Source organism: Amphiprion ocellaris, chromosome 15 (genome assembly GCF_022539595.1).
Source record: "Amphiprion ocellaris isolate individual 3 ecotype Okinawa chromosome 15, ASM2253959v1, whole genome shotgun sequence".
NCBI classification, from domain to species: Eukaryota; Metazoa; Chordata; class Actinopteri; family Pomacentridae; genus Amphiprion; species Amphiprion ocellaris.
The window spans coordinates 27,072,812-27,099,200 of NC_072780.1; the positions used below are offsets into that span (position 1 = coordinate 27,072,812).

Below are 26,389 nucleotides of genomic sequence, written 5' to 3' on the forward strand. Positions count from 1 at the left end.
TACAAGAAAAATGAATTAATTTTTTAATAGAATGGCTCATTTTACAGGACTGACAAGCACAAAGGTGTAAAAAAGCTTTAAATAACTGCGTAAACAACCAACTTTCCGATGTTGCAACTGCAGCTGCATCCATCAACTTCTCCAACTTTTTGATTACCAATCAGTCAGCATAGAAAGTTTCTCTCTTTTTCTTACTGTTCCTTTTTATATGTTTGTAAACCGGAGTAACATTATGACTGTAGTTGCAAAATGACTTTCCTAATGCTAAGCTGTCATCTATTTTTTGGGTATTTTCACTCCCTTTACTTTAAAGCTGTTTTCCTGGATGCTATAAGGACTAGCCACACATGCTACATCTTGTTTTCTTCAGAAAATTCTAGGCTAGACAGACCTTCCACCATTTATTGAATAATACTCGCAGATTTTCTTACATTTCCCTTTATTTCAAGGAAAAATGCATTATGAAATTATGTTTTTACATGTATTTCAGCATAAAATGCAGAATGTAGACATATCTTTTTTATAATTGTGTAGGGGAGATTGTCTGCAAATATCAGAAATACGATTTTGCGAAACTGCATTGACTTTTTATTACTTTTCCTTAGCTGAAGATTTGTTGGTTTGTAGATGCTTATTTTTGTGAGAAAAGAAAACTAAACTGAAGATGAGAATAGTTCTCGATATTGTCTTATTTGATAAATGTGGAAACCCAAAATTGCGTTTTGTTTGTTGTTGGATGAACTGACTTGAAATGAACTGAGAAACCTGAAGTGAAGTTATTGCTTTTTGGTCATATGGAACTGGACTGATTTGTAAAGAATTTTGGTTTATTTACTGTCCCTCGGCTGAAATGTTACCTCTCATAACTGAAGTGCTGGTGTGGATGAGATTATTTGTAATTAGGTTTTTGTTATTTGGTCGTGTTGTTGAAAGAAAGTGATACGGTGTAAAAGAATCTGTATTTCAATTGCATGGATCCTTTGTGAAGTTTATTACTCTTTCAACCTTCTGACTGGTCCAGACTAACTTCACTTGACAAGGAATTTGACCTGATGATAGAACTTGATGAAAAGTCAGAAAGTTTACAGTTAAGATAAATCCTCTGAGGATGTTACCTTCTGAACTTCAAAATTTACTGGCAGGTTTGAAAGGCACGTTGTCTTTAAAAAAAAAACAAAACAAAAAACAAAATGACTGAATTTATCAGAACCAGAAACAGTAAAAACAGGAAGGCTTGTTAACTTTCCAGTAGCATTTGAACTCTGTATCTGTGATGTATTGTTTTGCGTGAAAAATATTACAAATCTAAGCTTAATTGCAATATTTCATCAAAATCACTTCTTTCAAATGTTTGCCAAAGCTAAACCTTTTGCACTAACCAAATTTTATTAAAAAAAACGAAATGTTCTGAGCTCATTAATGGAACTGAGAAGCTAAAAAGACTTGCGTGACTAACAGGGATGTGATAGAACTTCAGGGATTGTTTACTTGAACTACAGGCAATGTTTACACAAAGACTAAGTGGGGAAACAAAGCAGAAAAGGAAGTAGTAAAAATTCTGTACAATATAGTCACTATTCTTCCCAGTATTGTGTGCACTTGAAAATGTTGGTCTTTAATCTTTTTTAATTATTATTAGGAAAGCTCTAACTTTTTCTTTTTTTTTAAATTTCTACTTTTACTGAATGTTATCGTTAACTTCTGGACCTCAAAGCTTTACAGATCCAGAAATTTTAAAAGCAGAAATAAAGAACTGATGGAGGTTCAATTTTCCGAGGATTCTTAAACTAAATATGTGTAACCAAATCATAGCTAAAATCATCATGTATGAAACATGATGAAAAAAAATCACCTTTTTCTAAATTCTACACGAAAATAACTGCTTGAACAAAATTGAAAAAGCAAACCAGGAAGCTATCAGTGACTCAGTTGTGACCAGCAGTCATGTGACAAAAATTCAGGAACTTTTCGACTAAACCGCGTATAGTGTTTACACAGAAGAGAGAAGACAAGTATAAAAACAAAATGTGAGAAGTATAATATCTATTTTAAGTGGTGTCACGATTTTCTTCCAGTATTGGTTACACCTGTGAGCAAATGTTGTACATTTTGCTTTTTTTCAATTTTTGTACACTAAATAATCAATTAAATTCAACTTTTGTTTTTCTCTGTTTTTTGATGTAGGGCCTTATAACTCGGTCAAACTGCACAGGAGGCATTTCTGAGTTCCCTCTACTTCTATCCATGGTTTAGGACTTTATATTGCAGTGCAAAATGAGCCCACAGTGAGGCGAAAAAGGTGACCGGAGCAAAGAAAACATCTTCAAACTGTTTGAGGTTCAGAAAGGTAAATATGTGAACTAATCTCTATGCTAATCGATTCAAATGCTAAGACAGAAAAGAAAAACTTGTGATGGATTCTTTCCTCTAATATTTTCCGTCTTTGCACAGAAAAGTCCCATTAAACTGAAAACAAACTCTAAGTCATGTTTTGTAAATGCAGGAGAACAATAACTGAGGTAGATGTGTTTCATCCCACAAAGTTCATTTCTAGCTCTGGATGAAGGATCACCTCTGAGTGCCCCGACTGCCCCAGACTGATGTTACATAACAGAGCGAGCAGATCTGCACTGCCCTTTGGACATCTGCATCATCATTATCCGGGACAGCTCGGGCCTTTACGGAGCGGAGGCTAATTCGTACGCGGAATTAAGAGTCTCATTCCCATTCCAGTCTGGTAATTAGAATCCATCAGAAACTCATTTGAAACCTGCAGACGCAGATTAAAAAGGTCAAAGATTTTCAGAGCCGCCGAGGCAGACGGAGACAGAGCAAGAACTTCCTGTGAGCCGGCGACTAATCAAGGCTGATACCGATGATTATCCTCGCAGCTTCAGGTCGGGATGGTGGCTTCGCTGCCTCTCGGAGCAGCTGTAATTTCCAAGCTCATCTCTTCTGGGTACGCTTCACACTTCTCCACTTTGCTCTTGACCTCTCGGATTTCTGTCTTTATTATTACTGGCTCCCAGGAGGGTTTTACTCCACTGCTATCTAAAGCAGAAACTTACTGCTGGTGGCTGCTCACCGTGAAGATTAAACTCACTTTACAGCTAAGTTCAACAATAATTTTGGATACGCTTCCATATATGGAGGCCAAAATGTGTTAAAACTCCTCGTTTGTGTCAGGGAGCTGGTGGTTCAGTTGATAAAATATTTGATGCCATTTGTGAAGCTGTTGCATCTTGTACATCATAAAGTGAGGCCAAGTCAAGGTAGAAGCTATTTGACACAAGTTTTGAGCCAATTGTGAGTCCTTTATTGGAATCCAAGTAAAGCAACAACTTGTCTGAAGACTTTGAAAAAGTCAAAGCCAAATCTCAAGTCGCCTGAACATTATTTGTGTCTAGTCTCAGGCCTTGATTATGAATTCAAGTTGTCAAAAATTTCCAATCCTTCAGGGCATTCAAGCCTTCTAGTTGTCATCCAGTTCATTACATAAGGCTTAGGTCAAGTGTTTGAGATGAGGTAGAAGTCCAGTCTCTTTTTGTTGTTGTTGTTGTTGTTGTTTTTTTAAGTTTCAATCTGTAAACTAAGTCAAAGCCAATTCAAAAATCATTCTTGTGGGTAAACTTGCTCTTGACCACTCACATTTCTGTCATTATTATTACAGGGTTGCAGGAAGGTTTTATTCTGATAATAAACTCACTTTACAGCTTAATTTGAAAAAAAATCCTCACTACAGTCAGGCTGGTCAGGATCTGACATATGACAACATTCTTCATTGGAAAAATCCAAGTCAAGTCTCAGATCCTTGATGGCAACAACATTCCTGAATACTCTGAGAAAGTCCAAGTCTTGCCTCAAGTCCCTTAAATATTATTTGTGTCAAGTCTCAAGCCTTGATTATGAATTCAAGTCAAGTGTCTAAAATATCCCAGTCCTTAAGGAGAGTCAAGTCTCCTAGTTGATGCCCAGTTGGTTATTTAAATCTTAGGTCATGTACAAAATCTTTGGGAGTAGGTAAAAATCTAGTCTCTTGTTATTTACGACAAGAATCAAAAATTCCAAGTTCGTGAGGGAAAGTCAAAGTCAATTTCAAGTCTTTTATAACAAGCCTGAGCCAAGTAAAATCAAGTACCAGACAATTCTTCAATCCGTAAACCAAGTCAAGGCCAATTTGAAAGTCATTCTTCTGGGTATACTTCACATTCTCCATTCTGACCTCTCGGATTCCTGTCTTTATTATTATTACAGGCTCACAGGAGGGTTTTATTCTGCTGTTAAACTCATTTTACAGCTTAATTTGACAATCATTTTGGATATACTGGAGTGGATCTGACATTTGATGCCGTTCATGAGACCACTGCATCTTGTAAATCAGTGTCGAAGTGACACAAAGTGCAGATGGTGATTTCAAGTCCATCTGAAAGTCATTCAAGACAAGCTTCAAGTCAGTCCTTCATGGGAATTCTCAAGTTCATCATCGATCACTTCTCAAATAGTTGATGACAACTCTATGCCTGAAGTATTTGAGAAAGTTCAAGTTATATCTGAAGTCCCGAACGTCGAGTCCACTTTGAATGTTATTTACGTCAAGTTCTAAGCCTTGATGATAAATTCTAGTCACACGACAAACACAATTAGGTCCTTCAGATCAGTCAACTCTCCTAGTTGATGTCCAGTTCATTATCTAAGTCTACAGCCTTAGGTGGAGTCTTTGAAAGTGGGTAAAAATCCAGTTTCTCATGATTTAAGACAAGTCTAAGGTTTCAAGTATGTGAGGGCAAGTCAAAGTCAAGCCTTAAATCTTTTAGAACAAGCCTAAGTCAAGAAAAATCAAGTAACAGTCAATTCTTCAATCCGTAAACCATGTCTAGGGAAATTTAAAGTAATTCTTCTGGGTAAACATCACATTCTCCACTCTCGTATTTCTGTCTTTATAACTACTACAGACTGCCAGAAGGGTTTTTATTCTGCTGTTAAAGTTACTTTACAGCTTAATTTGACAATAATTTTGGATACACTTCCACAAGTAAAGGCAGAAATGTGCTAAAACTCCTCATCGCAGTCGGGGAGCTGGTGGTGATGACTCCACAGTTCAGTGGATCTGACATTTGACGCTGTTCGTGAGGCTGTTGCATCTTGTAAATCACAGTGTTGCAGAGTCGTATGTGACACAAAATGCAGATGTAGTGATCCGTCACAGAGCAGCAGTGCAGAGAGGAGGAAAATGTCATCTGTCCTAATTGACTACGAGACAAGTAAATCTCATCACTGCACAAGTTTTGGGTACCCTCTATGAAAGAACGATCCTTTCTTCAAATGTTGATGTCCTATGACTTCTGATTTTGTGAATGATTCTTGTGAACATCTGTCAAACCTGTAACTGTTTTCTACTTCTAGTCACGGTTGTGATGTTTCCACAAAGGTATAGAACTTTAGATTTTATAGAAAAAAGAGTCCACAGTGAGTAAAAATGTGTTAGGAGCCAAAATTGCCTAGAAACTACTTGGAGTTCAGAGGGTTAAATGGCTCATTGGGGATTTTATGGCAGGTCAGATGATAAATACGACCTTGTAGTAAAACTCAACAACAATAAGCTCCACTAAGCAACTGACTGAGAATCTGAGCCAACTGATGCCTGCAAAGCAGCTGAAGGCTATATAAAGAAATCAAAGTGCTTCCAGCCTGCAGTTTCCTCTGTCTGAGATTTCATTAAGAACTGTGGGAGTCAAGAATAGATCTGGAAGAAAACTTTTGCCAAGCAGAGAGGCAAAGTGAAGCTACATATATGTGCAAAGATTCACAAAGAGAACAGTGCACAGAGGAGTTATCACACTGAAACCTCTCATGTCACTTCATCACTAAAGTCAACATCTGAAACATCTGGATGAGCCAGAGAGATTTTTGGAAACAAGATTCAAACGAAGGTCTTTGGACACCAAAAGCAGGTTTAAGATGAAAAAGGAGCAGTATTTGAAGAAAAGAACAGCTTGCTTTGGGTTAAGTATAGGGGTGGAGGTATTCTTTGCTTTGGGGTTGGGTGGCAGCCATTGGCAGGAAACACTGAACAGAAAGTAGGAAGAATGGATTCCACAAAATATCAGTAAATTGTGCATGTAAACATCCTGCGGTCAGTGAGGAAAGCAGATGGTTACTATACTGTTAACTGGAAATAAAGCTGGAAACATTTCTGCTCAGTGGGCCGTGAAGTTGGGCATCAAATAAAAATGTCAGGACATTGGACAATGTTGTCCTTCATCTGTTGGTTCTGTTGAGTTCATCAGTCAGCTTCTTTCCCTGCTTACTTTGAGTCAGTTTTGGGATTTAAAACATCCCAAGATTCATATTTATTCCCATTTGGATGTTGGTTTTCTGTACACTCTCCAAGGAAGCCTCAAGGAACTTTTTAGGTTTTTCCAACTGGAACCCAGAACCCCTTGAATAACCCCAAACCTTACAAAATGGTAGAAACATTTGTAATGTTTGGGGTTCCCGTTGGGATAAACAAGAAGTTCTTTCCCCATAGGATTTAGGGTTACTCGTGGGTTTGGGGTTCCATTTTAAACTTACTATTATCATTATTACTGTGGAACTTTAGTTTTTTTTTCTTTACCTCTAAACATAAAAAAGAACAATAAACAATACTGCAGATGTTTGCATATAAAATGGCAATCTTCGCATTATTGTAGAGAAAAAAATGCAGAAAATCAGACAAGATTCCTTTTTTTGTAAAAATGTACAAAATCAGTCTCAGCATTAAAATCTCCAATGTTGTTCAAAAGAGCTCCATAATTCATTCGCAAAAGATCATGACCTAAAATAATTAGTTTTTTAATTATAAATGATGAATAAAAAACCTCCTGACCTGTGATACACTTCAAATAATAACTTCTCCATTGTGTTTTGCAGTGTACACAATTACAATGAAGCTTCAAAAAGTCTATGTGGCATGAAGAATAAAGCCTTAAAAATAGAATTAATTAAACAAAGTGTAGGTGTTAAATGTCAGTTAGGCCTATACATAACTACAAAAAAAAAAAAATCCTCTGGGAACCCCCTTTGAGGTTGTTAAAAGTTCCTCCAGAAACGTCTTCTTCAAGGAACTCCCCAAACAAACAGGGTTCCTTAAATATCCCGAGAGTTCCTTAAGGTTCTTCTTATTCTAAGAGAGCATAATACCTGCTGGATGTTCTGGTGAAACAGGGTCGGTCGTTGACGGAGGGAACAGCTTCGTCCATCAGAGGATACGACTTGATGAAGGTCAGCGTCTCGTCGGGAAACTGAACCGACGACTTGTAGTCTGACGCCGGACCGTCACCTGCACAAGTACCAGGCCTGGAGGTATTAGAACAAAACAGAATATTAGATCTCTTTTCTGGTTGTGTCAGAGTGTAACAGCTTGTAAACTCCGTCTGCTACCTCACCTCGGTCGGGGAACCTGTTCATCGGGTACCGGAGTCCAGGACGAGTCGCTGGTCCTCTGCTCCTTGAACTTCCCGTTGAAGACTTTCTCGATGTCATCCATGTAGAAGGCACAAACTGCTGAGCCGGGGATACTGCAGAAAGACAGAGAGAGTCAGAAAACTTCTACCAGAACAACATTCTTTTTGAGACTACACAACTGGGTGTTGTTTTTTTTTTTGTTGCTTCTGTCACATTTGTACTCACTGTGGGCTCATTTTTTACTGTAATATAAAGTCTTGCACCTCTACGGAAACAGCACAACCATGACAAGGAGTAGGTAAATGTCTGTTCTGCAATATGACACATTTCTAAAGCCACAAATCATAAAAAGGACAAAAACAAATTGAATTTATTTGATTACTTGTAGTGCAAAAATGGGAAACACCTAGAATGAACATGTAGAACACCTTTCCAAGTTCCCACAGATGTTACCAATACTGAAAAACTATGGGTCTTGACACAGTATAGATATTTAAATTCTTACGTTTTAAAAATTCAACATTTTTCATGCTACTGCTAAGATGTTTCACCATGCTGAATGTATTTTCCACCAATTTGCTCCTCTGTTTACCATTTTGGAGCTATGCTGCATTTTTAAAAATTGATCCAGTATGTTTTATTTCTTTAGTCTTTCATTTTAAAGAAATAGAATTAACAAAAATACGAAACAGGAATCAACATTTTTAACACTTTTCCAAATGCCCACAAGTATTACCAATATTGGAAAAAGACTCTAAAAAATGACTCTACAAATTGTAGTTATGTCCATGCTTTTCACCTGTCTGCTCTGTGTAAACAGCCTGCAGTTCATCCTAGTTCAGTTTAAGAGGTCCTGAATTTTTGGTGTTTGCTTTTTATAGAATCTGGTGGAAATGATTTTTTATTTATTTTTTTGTTATTGTTTTAATGAAACATGTACAATGTTGTGATTTTGATTAACTTTCATGATTATAAGCTTAGACTGATTACGTTTCCTGATGATTTACACATGAGTAGTTCAAGGACCAGGCTGCACAGTGGTGTAGTGGTTAGCACTTTCGCCTTGCATCTAGAAGATCCCTGGTTCACGTCCCGGCTTTCCCGGGATCTTTCTGCATGGAGTTTGCATGTTCTCCCTGTGCATGCGTGGGTTTTCTCCGGGTACTCCAGCTTCCTCCCACAGTCCAAAAATATGCTGAGGTTAATTGATCATTCTAAATTGCCCGTAGGTGTGAATGTGTGAGTGCTTGTTTGTCTGTGTATGTAGCCCTGTGATAGACTGGCGACCTGTCTAGGGTGTCCCCTGCCTTCACCTGAGTCAGCTGGGATAGACTCCAGCCCCCCGCGACCCTAATGAGGATTAAGCGGTGTATAGATAATGGATGGATATAATAGTTCAAGGACCATCGGCAAGTTGAAAATCCCTTGATCCTTTCTGCTTTTCAAGTTGCTGTATCCAATACATTGTTTAATTTTGGAGGTTTTCTAAGGACAACATGCCTTTTGGGGGTTTGAGGTTCAGAGGGTTCAAGGAAGCTCAGATAACTTTCAGTAATGTAAGAACAACTTTCAGATCTAAACTGAAACTAAAGTCGACAAACTCCGTCCCGAGACTTAAAAAAAAAACTAAAATACGGCAAACATCGGGTCACAGAGCGCTCTGCCAAGCTTGTGACTCTCAGCAGAATCCACACAGCAAATCAAACTTTATATAATCCAGACTGAGTGCAAACAAATAAAGTGAGTTCACTGGAGACACATGGAGAGAGGACGGAGCTCTGAGCTGCTGACTGTCATCAACACATACTGAGCAGCAGCTAATGAGGACAGACTCCTGGAGTATTACGACGGCTTTGAAGAAAGATGGGAAGACAACGCAAAGAGGGGAATACAAGAAGGAGGAGAGTGAAGCCAAAGAAGAAGCATTTCTACCAGAAAAAAGATTTGTAGATCTAAAACTGTGAAGATGCTCACTCACATATGATCACTGAGCCTAATCTAAATCTTTAATCTTTAACTTGTAAGAAGACATTTATTGGAGTAAGAACTGGACTAATCATCTAGGGGTTGACTGATAATTAGCCTGGCTGATTAACAGGTCCAATATTCAGCATTTTTCCAATTATTTTTTATTATTCTTTAGCTGATCACCTGCAAAATGAATTGATTTAAAAATCCACAACTTTGGCTCTGATGCAGCTGCCTCTCATGGCATTTCTGTTATTCTGAATTTTTACATTAAGATTTTCATTCCTACTACAAATATATCAGTTTCAAATATCCACTGCTGGGCTCTGGTATTTAATGCCACAGGGAAAAAAAAATAAAAACATAATGGTTGACTCCTGACTTTTGAAAAAGGTCCTCATTTGCAAAAAAAACATTTCCACTGTTCAAAATGCTGCATTTTAAAAAATAAACTCCCCACATTTAGAAAATATGCTCATTTTCTAATAATGTCCACATTTTCAAGGATGCTCTTCACATCCAGAGGAGGTACTGCCTGTTCAAAAACATCTTTATATCCCCATTAAAGTCACCACATGACCACACTTACTGAATATTTTCACCCATTCTAAGAATGTCTTCACTTTCCAAAGATGCATTCATCAAAAAAAGTCTTCTTTTTCCAGGACAACCAACCTCATGTTGCAAAACACTTCTCAACCTTTTCTAAAAAAATTCTCAACCTTCCAGAAATGTTGTCACGTTTGTCCCCCACAAAAATTAACTCTCTAAAAATGTCTCATCTCTACAAAAATATGAACAGTTTTCATAAATGTTTCAGTTGCAAAAACAAACTTTGCAAAAAATCTCACCACACAATTTCAAAAAATATTCCAACCCATTAAAATTGTCTTCACATTCTAACAATGTCTGGACTTTCTAAAAATGTTCTTACTCACCAAAGAAGTTTGCATTAAAAAAAAAAAAAACACAGCTTTCATGTGCCAAGATGCATTTCCAAATCACAATTTCACTATGTTCAACCTTCCTAAAAATGTCCTCATTTCTCAAAAATGTTCTGACTTTCCAAAGACGCCTTCATTTTAAAAAGTTCACCCTTTTCCTGGCCCTATGTTCCAAAACAAATCTTGACTATGTCCATCATTTCTAAACATCTTTACTTTCCAAAAAACATTGCAACAACCAAAACTTTAATATTTTCTACAACACGCCCTAACGTTCTAATGAAGCCCTTTTAAATGGAAAATCTCCTTCCCTTATCTCATAGTGCAGATTGATCTTCAAAAACACTAACTTAAAGGCCTCTCAGAGCTCTGGGAGGCAAGTACCTGTTGGCCTGAGTGGTGAAGACTCCGACCACTGCAGGTCTCTGGTTGATCTGCAGAACGTTGGTGAGAGACTGAAGAACATCGAAGTAGAAGAAGGAATCTCCAGGAACCGAACAGTTCAACCGAGCCTGGAAAGAACACAGAGAGTTGATGATATATTAATAAAGACAGAACAGAAGACACTGTGGCCTGAAGACTTTTGTTTCATTCAAACAAAAGTGTGACGTCACCTTTAGGAAGGACGTCCAGTATCTCTCCAGGACTCTTGGAGATCCTCCGTTGTCGTTCTTACAAACCCGGGCAACTCGAGAAAACACCACCTGGAGACATTATTTGGAGATGTTACTAAGATGTCAGGAGGTTAAGCTGTTTGTTATCAACAACTATTGCACAGTGTGGGTCCTGACGATGTCCTGGATCTGCAATAAATCAATATAATGTAGACCAGAGAACCAGAGAAAGTCTTGATGGACTGAATTTATATCTACTCTTTAACACTACTCTACTTGTTGAGCTTTAATATACTAGCTACTGTTAGTAAAGTGTTACTTTTGTCCATCCGTTTGAGAAAAATGCGGCCACATTAGCGACTTCTTTGACATGGTGTCAGGTAATTTGGACTCTCAGTGGTCAGTTTGCTTCTCTTTCTGGTCTTTTTGTGTATTTATGTTGCTGTTGTGTGGCTCTTGGTATTTGTCTTGAGTAATCTTGCACATTTTGATGGTAATTTGGTCTCTGTCTGCATTGGTTTTGCATTTATTTCTGTTAATTTTGCAAGCATTTCAAGTCATTTTTGCACTGAATTAGCATCTACTTGTGTTCATTTTTTAACCGTTTTTAGTCAAAGTTGAAGTGAACTTCATTGCCAGTATCTCTACATGTGCAGTACACACAAAATCCTTTAATGTACAAAAGACAAAAAGTATCAAATACAAAATATAAGCACAATGAAAATAGCATGGATGATCAAAATTGTATCTGTAGAGCATATTGGGAGAGACCGGAAAGACTTGTGTGGTCAATTTGCATCTCTTCCTGGTCTTTTTGTGTATATTTGTGGTGGTTTTGTGTGTCTTTGGGGATGTTTTGTACCTTGTTGTGGTCATTTTGCATTTCTTTCTGGTCTTTTAGTGTATCTTTGTAGTGGTTTTGTGTGTAATTGTGGCAGTTTTTTGGCTCTTGGTATTTGCTTTGAGAAATTTTGTGTCTCTCTATAGTTTTATATCCATTTGATATGGTGTTAGTCATACTAAAATTATTGACAGTAATGTTCAGTAAATGTTAAATAACTCCGACCTCTGTTAGGTTGGACCACTTCAATGTTGTAAAAATTTGAGGGTGTTCACAAGTATTCTGTTCCTCCTGCTGCTAAAAGCAATGGATTAATCCTAGAAGGCTGTTGATGTAGAGCTTTTCTCCTCATGAAAGCAACACCAGTGGTTGTCAGAATATTGAGAATTTGTTCAGATGAGGGCACATCAACCAGTCAATCGACCCATCGATGTGGACACTATAGACTAAATGTAATTTCAAATTTCCAATCATGACCATTTAATCACGACATTTCCTCCTCCAACAACTAGGAGAAGATTTCTGCTGCCCCTCACTTTCATTGAAAACATATTAGAAATTGATCTTTCACTGCCGTTGTGACCAGGAGGGATGAAAACAGCGAGTAAAGCCTGTTTCAGTTTCATACAAGCACCAGAATTGAGAAAGTTTTTTACATCTTCTTTACTATTAGAGGCTAACATTCACACACAGGTACCTTGCCCAGGGCGGTGTACTCCACTGCGATTTCACTCAGGAAGAAGTAGACGTAGTTACCGTAGTCAATGGCATGCTGAAAGTGAGGCTCTGCAGACAGAGGTGGATAGGATTATCAGTTTTCTCCACTTTCAGGCTCTGCTCATATCTTCCCTCATCGTAACCTTCAGTCTGCGCTGCTCAACATAACCCTGCAGTTATTGGGTGATAAAACGTAGCTTCGCCCACTTTCAGTTTGCGGTTACTGACTTCTTAACTTCCCCAAAATGCCTTTTTTGGAACCCTGCAGAGAATAAGTTTTTTATGTCCTGTGAGCTTCATTAATCTGTAGCCTGTGAGGAATATTTACGTGACGGCCATCAGGATTCAAACATAGCTGTAAATGTATTTCAATCCTGCAGGCCGCTGGATGCTAAGATTAATTATAAGGTGTTCTGCACATTGTAAATTGGCCACTTGAGTTTTAATCATTTAATCTATATAATTTCAAACATAATCAGGTGCCCCTAGAAGATTTCTCATGGGAATCTATGAAGAAGGAATGAAAATCAATGTGAAGTCAAGCTAATGAAGGTACTTGAAGCTAAAACTGTTACTGAACCCTCGAAACCCTGAGTAGTTTCTGGCCGACTTTTTGCTCCCGTAATAAATACATTAATTAATTAAAAATGGTAGCTTTACATACTATACAACTACATTTTACTCCTCACATTTACAATTCATTTCTATACTTGTCTTGTCAAAACACAGCCTGCAATTCAGCTAACAAATCTGAATTTTGGTCACAGTTTTTACAGTCTTGTTTGTGGAAAAGGTCTATTTTTGCCAAATCTTTAATGAGATATTACCATTTTAAGTGCAGATTTGGTTGTAGTTCTTTACATATTCACAGATTGCACAGGATTAGCCTAAAGAAGAAAGAAAGTAAGTCCAATATCCCATTATTTTTTCTTTTCTCCCAATTTCTGGCTATCATAAATTGTATACTTGTGGTGATTTTGTAAAGACAGCATTGCAATCCTGAAGACTAATTGTCAAAATTACCCGAATTAATTCATCAACCACTGGTTTAGTTGTCCAGCAAAGCTTGAAGGCTCATTATTTATTGTGGAAAAAGCACTTATTCACACAAAGTCCACATAAAATTCAACTGAGACTTCTTATTGTGGAGAACTAAGACAATCTTCAAAATGTTTTCTTTCAACTAGATATTTTCCAACCTGCGCCCTTTGAAGATCAACAATCAACATATGTAGATAATAAGGTATTTGGACAGCCATTTGTTCTTCAAGTTCAGCAGTGTTTCTGCACATTTAACTGGAAATAAAGTTATGGATACTACACCAAAGTCTCAGTTTGGATTTCAGCAGGTTTACATCATAGCATCTACAGTAAAGGTCTGCGAGAGGAGAACGTCACAAAGGACGAAACAAATCATCTGAAGACAACCACTGCCTTTAAAATAGGACTGCAAGATATATTTTGTTTCAGCATCGACACTGTGATTCTTAAGCCGGGCAAATTCAATTATTTTGCTATTTTTCTACTTGATACAAAAAGTAAATTAGCCAAGTTCTCATTTTACCCTGAATAATCAAGAAGAGAAGTCTGACTCACAGAACATTACTTAGTCCAAGTCAATGGTTCTTAGTTACACTGAGTTTTCTTTAACTTCATTTGAAAGATACAGAGTTGTTTTGCATATAGTGCTCAGTGAAACAAGTCAAGAACAGGAGAGAAACACAGGAAACGAAGATTTGATCACAATCAGTTGTATAGGAATATTTCAGTTACAAACGGCAAACAGTTTTATCATAAAATTATAAACTGACAAGTTTGATTAAGGGGTGACTTTGTCAGAGTTCATATCCAGGTGTCCAATTACTTTTAAGCCCTTAAAATCACGTGTTAAAAGACTGAATCCTCCACACAGTTGTTTCTATTGTGATAGAAATTTACTCAAATTTAAAAATTGTGATGCAGTATCCATTATTTATTTCAAATGGTCTGTGCTGAAGCTCAGAGACTGAATAACAAAAATGCATAAATGTCGAAATAATTACAATCTAGACTGTGAATGTGACATTCAGAGTTAGTGGTGGTACACATAATTCTAACATGTAGTGTGTCTGACGTACCTCGAAGCCACTTGGAGTCGTATTTGACGGTCCTGAGGACGGGTCGACCGTCTCCCAGGCTTCTGTAGATGACGGCATCACTCGCCAGAAAGTCCGTCATGGTAGCTGAGTAGAAATCTCCACCTGAAGAAACACCAACATGTGCTCAAATATGCTAAATTTAAGGAACCACTTAGAAAAAAATAAACATTTATTAAGTTTTATTAAGAGAGAGAGAGAGATAGATCGATAGATAGATAAAATCTTTTTTTGGCAGAAATCTGTGCATTTTCCTGTTGTTTCAGACCATTTGAGAAAACCAAAATGTTTATAATGTTGAGTATATAACACTATTATTCTCAATATTTCTCAATATTTAGCTTTTTGGCACTGGTAATTCCCCTTTGGTGCTGGCTAAAACTTCAGTGGGGAATGCCCAAAACTCCTCTACACAGGAAAAAAAAAACTCTGTATATACAAGTCACTGGTGTTGTTTGGGTTTAACGGCTCAAAAACGTATCTTTGCTTGCTAAATGTCTTGTCTTTCCTTGTAAGCATAAGAATATCGCTGCATGAATGTGATAAATCTTTCTACACAGTTTGTATGGTGCTACATTTAAAGGTTAAGTCAAGAACATTAACACCCTTGTCAAACAATACGATCAAACACTGCTATTTAGGACATATGATATGCAGTGTGTCTGATCCAGAGATTTAGCCGTTGTATCAGTGGCTTCATAAATTTATGTAGCTCTCCTTGTGTAATATGTCATCCACAATTAGGAAAAACCTAAGGAAAAAGTAACATTTGTGGTTCAAAAAAAATGAGCCAGAAACACAGTTTATGTTCTCTATCGATTAAAAAGATGTAAGAAATACATGTTGGAAGCAGTTCGTGTCTTTAAGGTCTCATTTTTACATTAAAATGCAGATTTATTAGTGTCTTTTTTAGTATCTCAGGTGGAAATGTTCCATCATATGCTTCAAATCTTTTAGTGACGCTTTAAAAAATTACATTGCAATTAGATCTTTCCCCAAATCGTTCAGCTCTCCCAAATGAACAGCACCTATGTTTTTGTTCCAGGAGTTAAAGTCGACTCACCGGCAAACAGTCCGACGTTGGACTGACCGGACTCGAAGGGACATCGAGCTTGACCAACCACTTCCTCACCGACCTGCTCCAAGGACGTCATCTGACAGGAGGAGACAAAATATTTTTATGTTTGGGAAACAAAAAATAAAGTACAAGTCACTATGAAGAAAACATAATCACATTTGTGAGTTGTCTTTAATGCATGTGCCAAGACAGTTTTCTACTGGTGAGCTTATGGAAAACATAACAGGTTCAGTTGGGTAGGGTCAATAAGTAAGTCTTTTGTGCGCAAAAAGCAGCGGTTATTAGTCCACCTTCTCAAACACCAAGACACAGTTCCTCAAAACATTTAGGTTTATTTATTTATTATTTTCATACACAGTTAGAAAAAGCTACAGTTAAGGTGTGCTACAGTGGGGGTGGCAGGTTGGGGTTGGGTGGTTGAATAATGGATGCTAAAAAATTGATGCTAAAACCAAAATCATGCGTCAGGTGACTTTTCTACCCATGGATGTCTATGCACATTCTCAATCCTTTTGTCCTGTTCTCTTGCAGGAAAGCAGCTTTTTACACAGTGCTGTTCTTTTTTCATTTGTTACCACCACAGTAAACCGAGATCATCTCCAAGAAGTCATAGGGGAAACAGTTACACTTTAATTTGAAGTCTTAGGGAGCTTCTAAATATAAAAACTATGTGAAAAGTTAGATAGACAGACAGATAAAAAGGTACCAAAGATTTGGTGTCGCAGACTTTCCATAGAGTCACTGAGTTCAAACTTGATCATTAGATATTTGCTAATGCTAACACAGCAGAGAGGATGATAATGCTGCTGATCAGCTGGTGTCAGTCAGCCTGTTACTGTATCTGAGCTAATAATACACTCATATCTGCTGCACGATCTGTTAATAAAGCACTGAAGATGCTGCTGGCGGTACAGATGGGCTCAGCTCTGATATAATAAACTCACAATTTCTCCTGTTTTTGTTCTGATTCAGTAACTTCTCATAGTCTCAGAAACAAACACTTTGATCAGAAAGTTCTACCTGAGGCTCATGAGGGAGGCTGAAAGCCTGACAACCAGTTTTCACAATGTGTTTACAGCGTTTTTCATGGCGGCGTATCTCAGTTAATTATACTGCCGATAATGTTGTAGCTGAGTGGATAGCAGTCTGATAATATTTCCCTGTCAGCTGCGTCAATAACGCTGCAGCTACGTTAGCTGAATCGCTATCGGAGGCTCCCAAAAGGCCCCATAAATACACCTGTCTGCCGCTTTCACCCTCAGAGACCTTCCAGTCGGCCTCGCTCTCTGATTTTAATTCCTCGTCTACCTCGCTTGACCTCGATCCATTACTCCACTTTCTATCCCAACCGGACAACTCAGCAGGACACACCGAGGTCGGCTGAATCCTCCTCAAATTAAATCAAACATCCAGTGGCACACTTTAATTATCTCTGTCGGTGTCAGCTCAGCCGTCACGTACAGTGCCAGTTGACCTTCATTTCCACCAGGATCGTCTGCTGCTGTTCGGAGCTGCTCAGACACGATCAATTAAAACCCTCAGCAGGACGAGACATGTCTTTACTCAGAGACAACAGAGCGTTCATGATGAGCTGCTGCCCCAGTGAATGAATGATGAAGCCTGAAAGCAGCTGCCTAATGGTGGTTCACAGGCGTCATTATGATCTTTATGCTATATAGCGTCAAGTAGAAAAAAATGTTAGAAAAGACAACCAAAAAGGTAACTCTTTAGGATTAAGGAGTCTTAAGGGACTATTTTGGTGGAATAATTTTAAGCATTTTCTCTCTTGTGGATGACCATGAAAATTCTCAAACCATTAAATTTATCATCAGGATGTCATGAGAACTGATGCCACGTTGATTCTAATCTTCTGAAAACAAGTCAGTCCCAGTTAGGGCATGAAGGAATCAGATATTCTTGGATGTTCACGAAGGTGATTAAAACTTCTAGTGGCTTCTTCTTGTATCTGCAACAGTTTTCATGTAACAACTGCTCAGACTTTAGAAAAGCTGTTAATGAAGACTCCTTAGCTTGAATAAAAGAGCTTGACACCCTAACTTGACCTGGACAACAGAGCATCCATGATGAACTGCTGCCCGGTGAATGAATGATAAAGCTTGAAGCCAAAAAGAAGCTGTCTAATTGTGGTTTACAGTCAGCATTATGATCCTTAAAGTGAAGTAAAAGGTAGAGAAAGATGTTAGATCTCTCTAATGTCACAGAAACAGCAACTTTTCAGGGTCAAGGACTCTTAAGGGACTATGAAAGTTTTGTTGGGGCGCTGATTCTCAAATTCTCAGAAGAACGTTAACATTTTCTTCCTAATGAATGACCACAAAACCTCTCAAATCTTTAAGTTCAGCATCGGAATGTCATGGGAATTGATGCTAAACTCCTGAAAACACGTTGGTACCACTTAGGGTACTGAGGAACCAGATGTTCTTGGATGTTGAAGAGGTGAGTGACCCTTTGAGTGGCATCTTAATATATCTGCAACAGTTTTCATCTAAGAACTGCTCAGACTTTAGAAAACCAACTCTTCTCGGTTCAATTCAAGTAGAGCCTGACACTTAGACTTCATCTCCCACTGTGTTGTAACTTTTCAGTCTTAAAACTGTATTGATTCATCCATTTCCTCCTATGTATTCAGCGTTGAGTCTTGGTTAAGAAGGAACCTAGATGTTCCCAGGTCAGATGAGATGTACTGTCCCTCCATAGAGTTCTGGTTCTACCTTGGGGCCTCCTCAATTGCTTGGAAAATTCCAAAGGACACTTTTGATGCTATTAAGAAGTGACTCTATTCAGAGTTCCTTACCCCATCTCTTAAAAAAAACTCACTCTGGTTGTTTGTATCTCATTGTTCAGTCACTACCAAGAGCCCATGACCATAGATGAGAGTTGGAACATCAACCTACAGGCGAATCTAGAGCTTTTCTTTTTATTGTCTTCTCTTTTAGGTTTTGGCATTAGTTTGCTTCAAATTCTCTTGACAATTACATGGAAACACAGATCAAGTATTCTTACTTTCCTCAGAACTGTGCTTCTTTTCCTTTAGTAAAGAGAACGTGGCACTTGGGTCATTAGATTCAACAGCTTCAGTTCAGCTTCAACGTCAGTTTGTACAGTTTTCTTTAACTCTGCAATGATTCCAATGCAATGAACTGACTTCTCCACTAAATTTTGTTGTTTAAAAAGCTGTGACTAGGGGTTCTGCACTCAGTTTAATTCCTAAAAACATCATTATGGATGGATATTACTAAGATTTTGATGGTACTATTACTCCTACCAATACTTCTTATTGATCGGGTACTTTAACAGTACTTTACCAATGGTTTTTTTGTCAAGAAAACAGAGTGTTTCTTCTACAGCTGCCAGCACCAACATTCAGTAAGAGAATTGGTGAAAATAAAGGTAGACAGAGTTTGTCTGCAGTTCCCAAATCACCAAATCCCTCAGCTTCTCTGAGCGGCTGAATTTCTGAGCAGCAGTTCAGGCGATGTTTTGACCATTTCAGACTGAATTTATGAACGCATCCAGAAGTCAACAATCATCTGGCTAAGGGTGACTTCTGATCATTAGTGCATGTTCATGTGGTTTAGTGAACTCTGTGTGAGGGCTTCAGGCTGACAGATTGTGTAACATACCTGCCTGGGGCAACCAAAGGTAAACTACAAGCTCAGCAGTGCAATTTTTCACCTGTACATGATGAACTTGTGCTGAATGTTTCCACAAATTGATTGTGTTTCAGCTGTTATGTTGAAAAAGACTCGCTGGATCGATTTTAGTGAAGTGGAATCTCACTTTTGAACATTTTCTTCTCTTTAACAATGTTGAAAAACCACCTTAGATGAATTAGGAGCTGGAGAGAAAATGCGCAATTAATTGGGAATCTATTTTCTTCGTTTCTCAAGTGCCGATAGCACAACTGATCACATTGGAGTTTACTGACCCGAACGTATTTGATAATGTAACCCCAGCATGGTATTAAAACATCATTTAACATTACTGAAAGTAAAAGACATACTTTCACCAGAGCTGAAAGTCAGAAATCAGTAGGTTTTTAGGTCATTTTGTTGAAACTTCATTTCAATAAAATGACTTTGTAGGGCATTTGTTGGTTGAAACACTGGATGAAAACTTAGTGGGTTCAAGACCTGGTGCTGCCAAGATACGTTTGAACAAGTCCCTTAAAGACTTCTTCTTCTTTACTGACTGAACTAAATAAAATTGCAGCTTATTCTAGTTAGGTTAGGAGCTCAGTGCTGTTTATGTGTGACCCAATAACTCACAGGAAATAGAAACACGTGGAGGTTCCTTACATAGATTCTCATTCCACTGCTGCATTTATCCGCCGCCACACTAAAACAAGCCATAAACGTGAAGTTTTAATTGGAGAAAATCCATTATGACAGCGGAATATTCTGCCTCTTACATGTTCACGTCAGCTAAAGCTTCCATCTGAATCAGTGTTCAGAGGCTGACGTGAGCTGGTGTCCTCACAAATAACATGTCGCAGCAGTTTGACCAAAGCACCTTTTCACTGTGATTAAATCTGCAGGATAAAAAGCCTTTTAAAAGTACTTCATGTTCTTTAAAAACAACAAGCTGATTTTTATTTTGCTTCATTAATCATGAAATGACAGCAGGCATCTCCATTTTTCCGAACGCTATGTGTCTACTCTCAGATCCAAACTCTTCAAAAAATAAAGAATCGCTGCTCGTCTTCAGGTTGTTTTTCCCGCCGCCGGATGTTTCAAAGCTCAGGAAGCTTCTGCTAAACGGGGTCATCGGTTGTCAGTCAAACTTGAAGTGCAACGGCGGTGTGATAAAGGGAAGCGCGACTCTGGATTGACACCTGAAATTGTGGCTTTTGTGAAGGTGTGTCGTTTGCTCTGACACTTTCAATTAGGAGCTGAGAAACGCCGTCAGGACAGATGTCACTTTACCTGCTCATTAACTCGACATTAGTGACGGAGGTTCTCAAACTCGGCAGCACGGAGGGGAAGGAGCAGGTTAGAAAATGTACAAACACACACGTCAGGAAGGTTATATTTAAGCCGCAGCGACTTTATGTTGGTATTTTCACCAAAGTCAATAATAGCAACTACTGCTTAAAAGCAATTTAGCAATTCAGGGGTGAAATTAATTAACTGTTTTAAAGTTGTGCAACAACTAAGCAGAAAAATACCTCAAAACCAAATATCAGCTTGTTTTCTTTTGGTTAATTTCAAGTCGCATTTGACTACCAACTCTGTTATTATATTATACTATAGTAGACTAAATAATATCATTATAGATTGGAAGGATCTAGATTCTTGAATCTTGTTGTCACAATAATACAAAACTAAACATACAGAATCCTTTTCATTTGCAAAAAAAGACTTGACTGTTTGCAAATATTCGATGGAACACATTCTCCCAATTGCAAAGACTCACATTGAACATCTTATTTGATGCTATTTGTCGCAAAACAGGATTCAAATGCAATTAACAGAACTGTAGCTGCATTTGATGACAGTAGTTGAAACACATTATGTAGATGGGTTAACGTAAATCAAAGCTTTTCTCAATGTACCGTAATAAAGAGGCATTCAAGTATGATGCTCTTAAAGTACATTAGAAGAAATTTAAAACCTTTCTCATTGCCAAACTGGTCGAAGAATGACGGTAAACAACAAGCTCTTCACTTATTTACCACTGCAGCTGGGCAGATGTATTGACAGGAACATCTCATTTTCATCAGGACTTCTCAGCTGTAATCAATTAAACCCAACTCAGAGCCAGGTATGGATTACTGACCCCTCTGTTCACATTTCTAGTGTGAACATCACAGAGCTCAGTGGAAAATCTACAAGAAAAATGAAGAGGATTTTTCAGCCTGGGGATTCCTATGTAGTTTCTACTCGTTTATACCAAAGAGCCCATCGTCTCATAACCCGCCTAGAGCCAGAGAAGCAGCAGAAAATAAAGTAAAGACTAATTAAGACGACTGTCTATGCAACCGATTCTTAAAACCTGTAGATATCCTGCAGTTATTTCCCTCCGCTGCAGCCTAGAAAGTATCAATATGCATAAAAAACCACTTGGCTCGTTCTTTAAACAACCCTTTTCTGGGACAAAAACACTCCAAGGACCTGGACTGCAGCACTAAACACACATGAGGTTTCATTTAAATATTAAGAGAAGCATGAAGCGGCGAGTTTTGAGTGTCAAACACCATTTCCTGAATTCTGGTGAATCTTTATGTACCAATTTGTTCCTTTTTCTGCATCAATTTAAGGCAGAAATGTTTGTCAAAGTTGAGGAAACCATTAAATTCAGGCGGCAGGTGACAAATCAAGAAATAATGGAATATATATGGATCTAATTCCATAAAAGGTTCAGTGGTTCTCTGAGTTTCAAATTCATATTCATGGTTTTTGGAATATGTGCAGAAGAATAAAGAAGCACCCCTCTCAGGAGACATCAAAATGCCTATTAGTGATGTTAAAGCAGTTTAAAACAACAGGATAACAAAATATCTCAGTATTAAAGGTGACAAATCTACATTATCATCCCCAAATGTGGACTCCTGCAATGAGTGTTTGTTACCTTGTAGTTTCGGCAGGTTGGGTTGAAAGCGTTTGTGCCGCAAGCAAACAGAGTTTCGTCATTTCGGGGCACCAGGACTTTAACATAGTTGTAGCATTCGTCCTGCAACACAAGCACACAACAAACATGTATAAATATCATCTTTACAAAAATGAAAAGCTCTGAAACGTTTCTCCAAAATGCTGCTTGTCATATAAAAAAAACCACCATAAAACACTGCTGAGACTATACTGAACTGTTTAAATAAGACAGAAGAAAGGGGGTTAAATGTTGGCGGTAATAGCGGAAGTAAAAGACCTAGAAACAGAAGAAGAAAATGTGAAACATGGAGGTTTAACTCACGCTGTTCTTCCCTCGGACCGTACACTTGCTGACGTCTTTGGATTTCCATGTCAGCTTCTGAAACACACGAACAGCACACACAGAGGGTTATTTTCTCATCGTGGTTGGTTGATTAGACACACAGGTAAGGAGGACGGTGAGTCACATCTGATTGCAGAAACACTTCAGTCAATCAGGGAGCAGTTTACTGAGGCTTCAGCTCAGATACGTGGAGGAAAATTACAACGAAAATCTGCTGTCTGGATGGAAAAACAAATACTAGAGATGATAAAAATCAAGTCACATTGATGCCAGCGGACCTTTAAGTCCTCACAGATGTAGAAAGTATGACATTGGCCTTCAATTGAAACAAAAATCAGCCCTAAACCACATTCTAAATGACCAACTCTGTTATTAATATGATTAAAATGAGTTAGATTCTTGAGCTATCTTTTAAAATGTTTACAGGGTCAAAACTTTGTAAATTAGTAATGTTAATCTTCATAAGCACTAATGCTGTAGAGCCTTAAAATATACATTAGTTAGGTTAAGTTTCATAATTCATTAGTAGGCTAGTTATTTAGTAAGCTTTGTTGAGTTTTAATCCCTAATATGTAAACTACTCAGTTAAACTCATAAAAACACTACGGGATCAATTCACTCCAACATTTAAACTGCTGTTGTTTGGAATGTGGTGTAAAAAAAGCAGTGACTTGATTTGACAGTTTTACACCAAACTCCTGAATATTTAAATGAGGATGAGAAAAGATTCACATCCGATAGAGGATGTGGAACTCATTTGAAAAATACTATTGGATCTAAGCATGAAAAATATTGGGTTTTTACACATATTTTTCAACTCTTATTTGGTGATTGTTGATATATATTTTGAGAAAATCAGGCCTCTCCTTTAGCGGAATTAACATATTATGTACACATTCACAGGGCAAAATAAGAAGCCTACTTCTTACATCTTACAAATGTAACATGTCAAATTTATTTACGTAGATGATTTGAAAACCAAACTGTTGACTTACATTATCTGCCAATCAGCCACTGGGCTACAGTGATGCTGTCTTAGTGATATTCTGTGAATACCCTGCATGGTTGGCATTAAGCACCACATAAGACTTTCTCATAGTGGCCATTTATGAGCTTAACACCCACAATGCTCTCTGCTTGCCAACCTAAAGCTGCTAGTAGTCCAAGTGACCATCACCTCAGGTCACTATGAAACAGTAAAATGCTCCATCTGGTGGCACAACCAGTTACTACAGCTAATCTACAACACATTTTTGGACATGCATGTCCTTTGTGTTCTACCTTATAGGTTAACATATTTTGAATCGGTTAAATTGTGAATGGCAATTAACCAATTTGTAGTTAATAATCCCTACTGATGGCATGCAGTGATCATCATGCATCCCTAATTCATCCTCATAACTGGCAGAATATTAAAAAACTAGGTCAAAAAAACAAAAACAAAACAACAGTCAAACATGGATGCTACCCAACAACCAAAGTCATAATTTGAATAGATATAGTATTAAACATTGACAGGTTTTGACTAACTCTGCAATCATACAACCACCTAGACTGGAAATATTTGCCTTTTCCACCATCCATCCCACATTAAGTGAACATGAAAACATCAACTATTGCAAGAAAAATATACCTTATTAGTTCCATCTGAGACAAACAGTGCAAAAACTACAGCTGTAATCATCTTGTATTTACATTTAGAATCTTGTTTTTAGTATAAATGGATTATCTAACCATTTTCTTCCTGTTTCTAAGTAAAATGTTTCAACTTAATTCACATAAATGTCAGTTTTCTTGTCCTGATAAGCAACATTGGCTTCATTTGGACTCTTTTTTATTGAATGCGAGGGACATGTCTGTCTATAGTCTGCTTAGTGCATTAAGTAGATTGCTTGAAATGAGCCTTTTTGATCTTATTTCAAGATTTGATGCACTGTAATGGCAGTCTGACTTGTCGAGTGAAATCCACAGAGCACCGGCAGCTGAATTAGTTTTGCTTATATCCCAACTCGACAGTATGTTTTTCCAGAAGAAAACTGAATCTGTGGCAGCCTTGGTTTGGATGTTCTGGTAAAATATCAGCACACAGTACAAACTTTGAAGTAAAATGTACACAGCATGTGGACAGAGATACGGAGCGGGATGCTATGTGGTCGTCGGCCGAGCTGCTGAGGTCGGATCGCTGATAGATAACGAGAGTAACAGCGTACATCAAAGCACCTCCGCAGCCCAACATCCCACAATGCACCGGGAGGCCCATTACTGTCAGGAGCCACCCGGTAACCTCTTCTCTTTGATGAGGAGGAGGTGTGCGGATCAAAGGAAACGTGTCCTCCGTGCTGCCTCGCGCATTACGATCTGCTACAGTTTTGTTCCGCCGCCCTGATATTTACTGCGTCTATTGTGCAGAAAGTAAAAAAGCTTGTGCAGCTGAGCTGTCAGACGTCAGGACGGATGCTGAGCTCTGAGGGGAAGATTCTGATGTAAGACTAAATCACAGAGTGAAGCTGCGCCGAAGACATCAAGCTTATTCAACACATTCAATAAAGGACAACTACGCACAAAATGTAATTAGGAGAGTTGTGTTGTCTGCAGGAAATACAAAGGATGAGCTGAGTGTGTGGTGTAGTTACTCTTTAACCTTCTAAACCCCACTAGGTTTGCAAAGCAAAAACAAACAATAAATAATTTTCAAAAATTTGCCAAAATTGCACCATTTACTGTAAAACTGTAAACAGATAACTGTAAAAACTGAAAAAATGTCAGATTTTCAACTTGGCCCTTCAGCTACTCATCTATGACGCACAATTCAGTTGGAAAAATTAAGCAAATTTAAGCTCTAAATTGTGACATTTTAGTGACTAATACCTTTTCAGTCAGACTTTTGAGAGATCTTTATTGATCTGGTGGATTTTATTTATTTATTTATTACTCTTCATAGAAGAATTTTTATGTATTGACTTCTCTATTTATTCACTTATTCAAATATTACAATATTTATATTTTAGTAATCTATTATGTGCAATTCAGTCGGAAAAATGAAGCAAATTTAAGCTCTAAATTCTGGTATTTAGTGACAAATATCTTTTTAGTCAGACCTTGATCATTTGAAGGATTTTATATCTTTATTACTCTTAGAACTAATTTTATTCATTCATTTTATTTTCTCTATTTGTTCATTTATTTACATGCTTTAGTCTTTTCAATGCACAGTTTATTACTTAATCTTTTACTTTCTTATTTTATCTTAGTGATGGCTCCTCACCTACTGATCTGTGACGTGCAATTCAGTCGGAAAAATTAAGCAAATTTAAGCTCTAAGTTGTGATCTTTTAGTGACTAATACCTTTTCAGTCAGACTTTTGAAAGATTTTTATTGATTTGATACATTTTATTTATTTATTAATCTTCTTAGAAGTATTTTATGAATTGATTTCTCAATTTATTCACTTATTCATATATTTTTGTAATCTATGATGTGCAATTCAATTGGAAATATTGAGCAAATTTAAGCTCTAAATTGGGATATTTTTGTGACTAATATCTTTTTAGTCAGACTTTTGATTGATTTGATGTATTTTAATTATTCATTACTCTTCTTTGAAATAATTGTATTTATTGATTTCTCTATCAACTTATTCACATATTTTAGTCTACTCAATGTACAGTTTATTACTTGATCTTTTTGAGTT

The 26,389-nt window shown here is 37.6% G+C and overlaps 1 protein-coding gene across 2 annotated transcripts in view; it reads right to left on the bottom strand.

The window, feature by feature from the left end:
* Positions 1-26,389, bottom strand: part of LOC111570492 (semaphorin-6D-like) — a 263,043-nt gene that overhangs the window by 82,893 nt on the left and 153,761 nt on the right. For both annotated transcript variants that reach the window (XM_055018212.1, XM_055018211.1), the window contains exons 7-15: positions 22,677-22,733; positions 22,335-22,436; positions 15,729-15,819; positions 14,648-14,770; positions 12,511-12,599; positions 10,973-11,062; positions 10,743-10,870; positions 7,428-7,559; positions 7,183-7,338 (exon numbers count right to left, since the gene is read on the bottom strand). In XM_055018212.1, the coding sequence (XP_054874187.1) occupies positions 7,183-7,338; positions 7,428-7,559; positions 10,743-10,870; positions 10,973-11,062; positions 12,511-12,599; positions 14,648-14,770; positions 15,729-15,819; positions 22,335-22,436; positions 22,677-22,733 (968 nt within the window). The remainder of the gene's footprint in view (positions 1-7,182; positions 7,339-7,427; positions 7,560-10,742; positions 10,871-10,972; positions 11,063-12,510; positions 12,600-14,647; positions 14,771-15,728; positions 15,820-22,334; positions 22,437-22,676; positions 22,734-26,389) is intronic.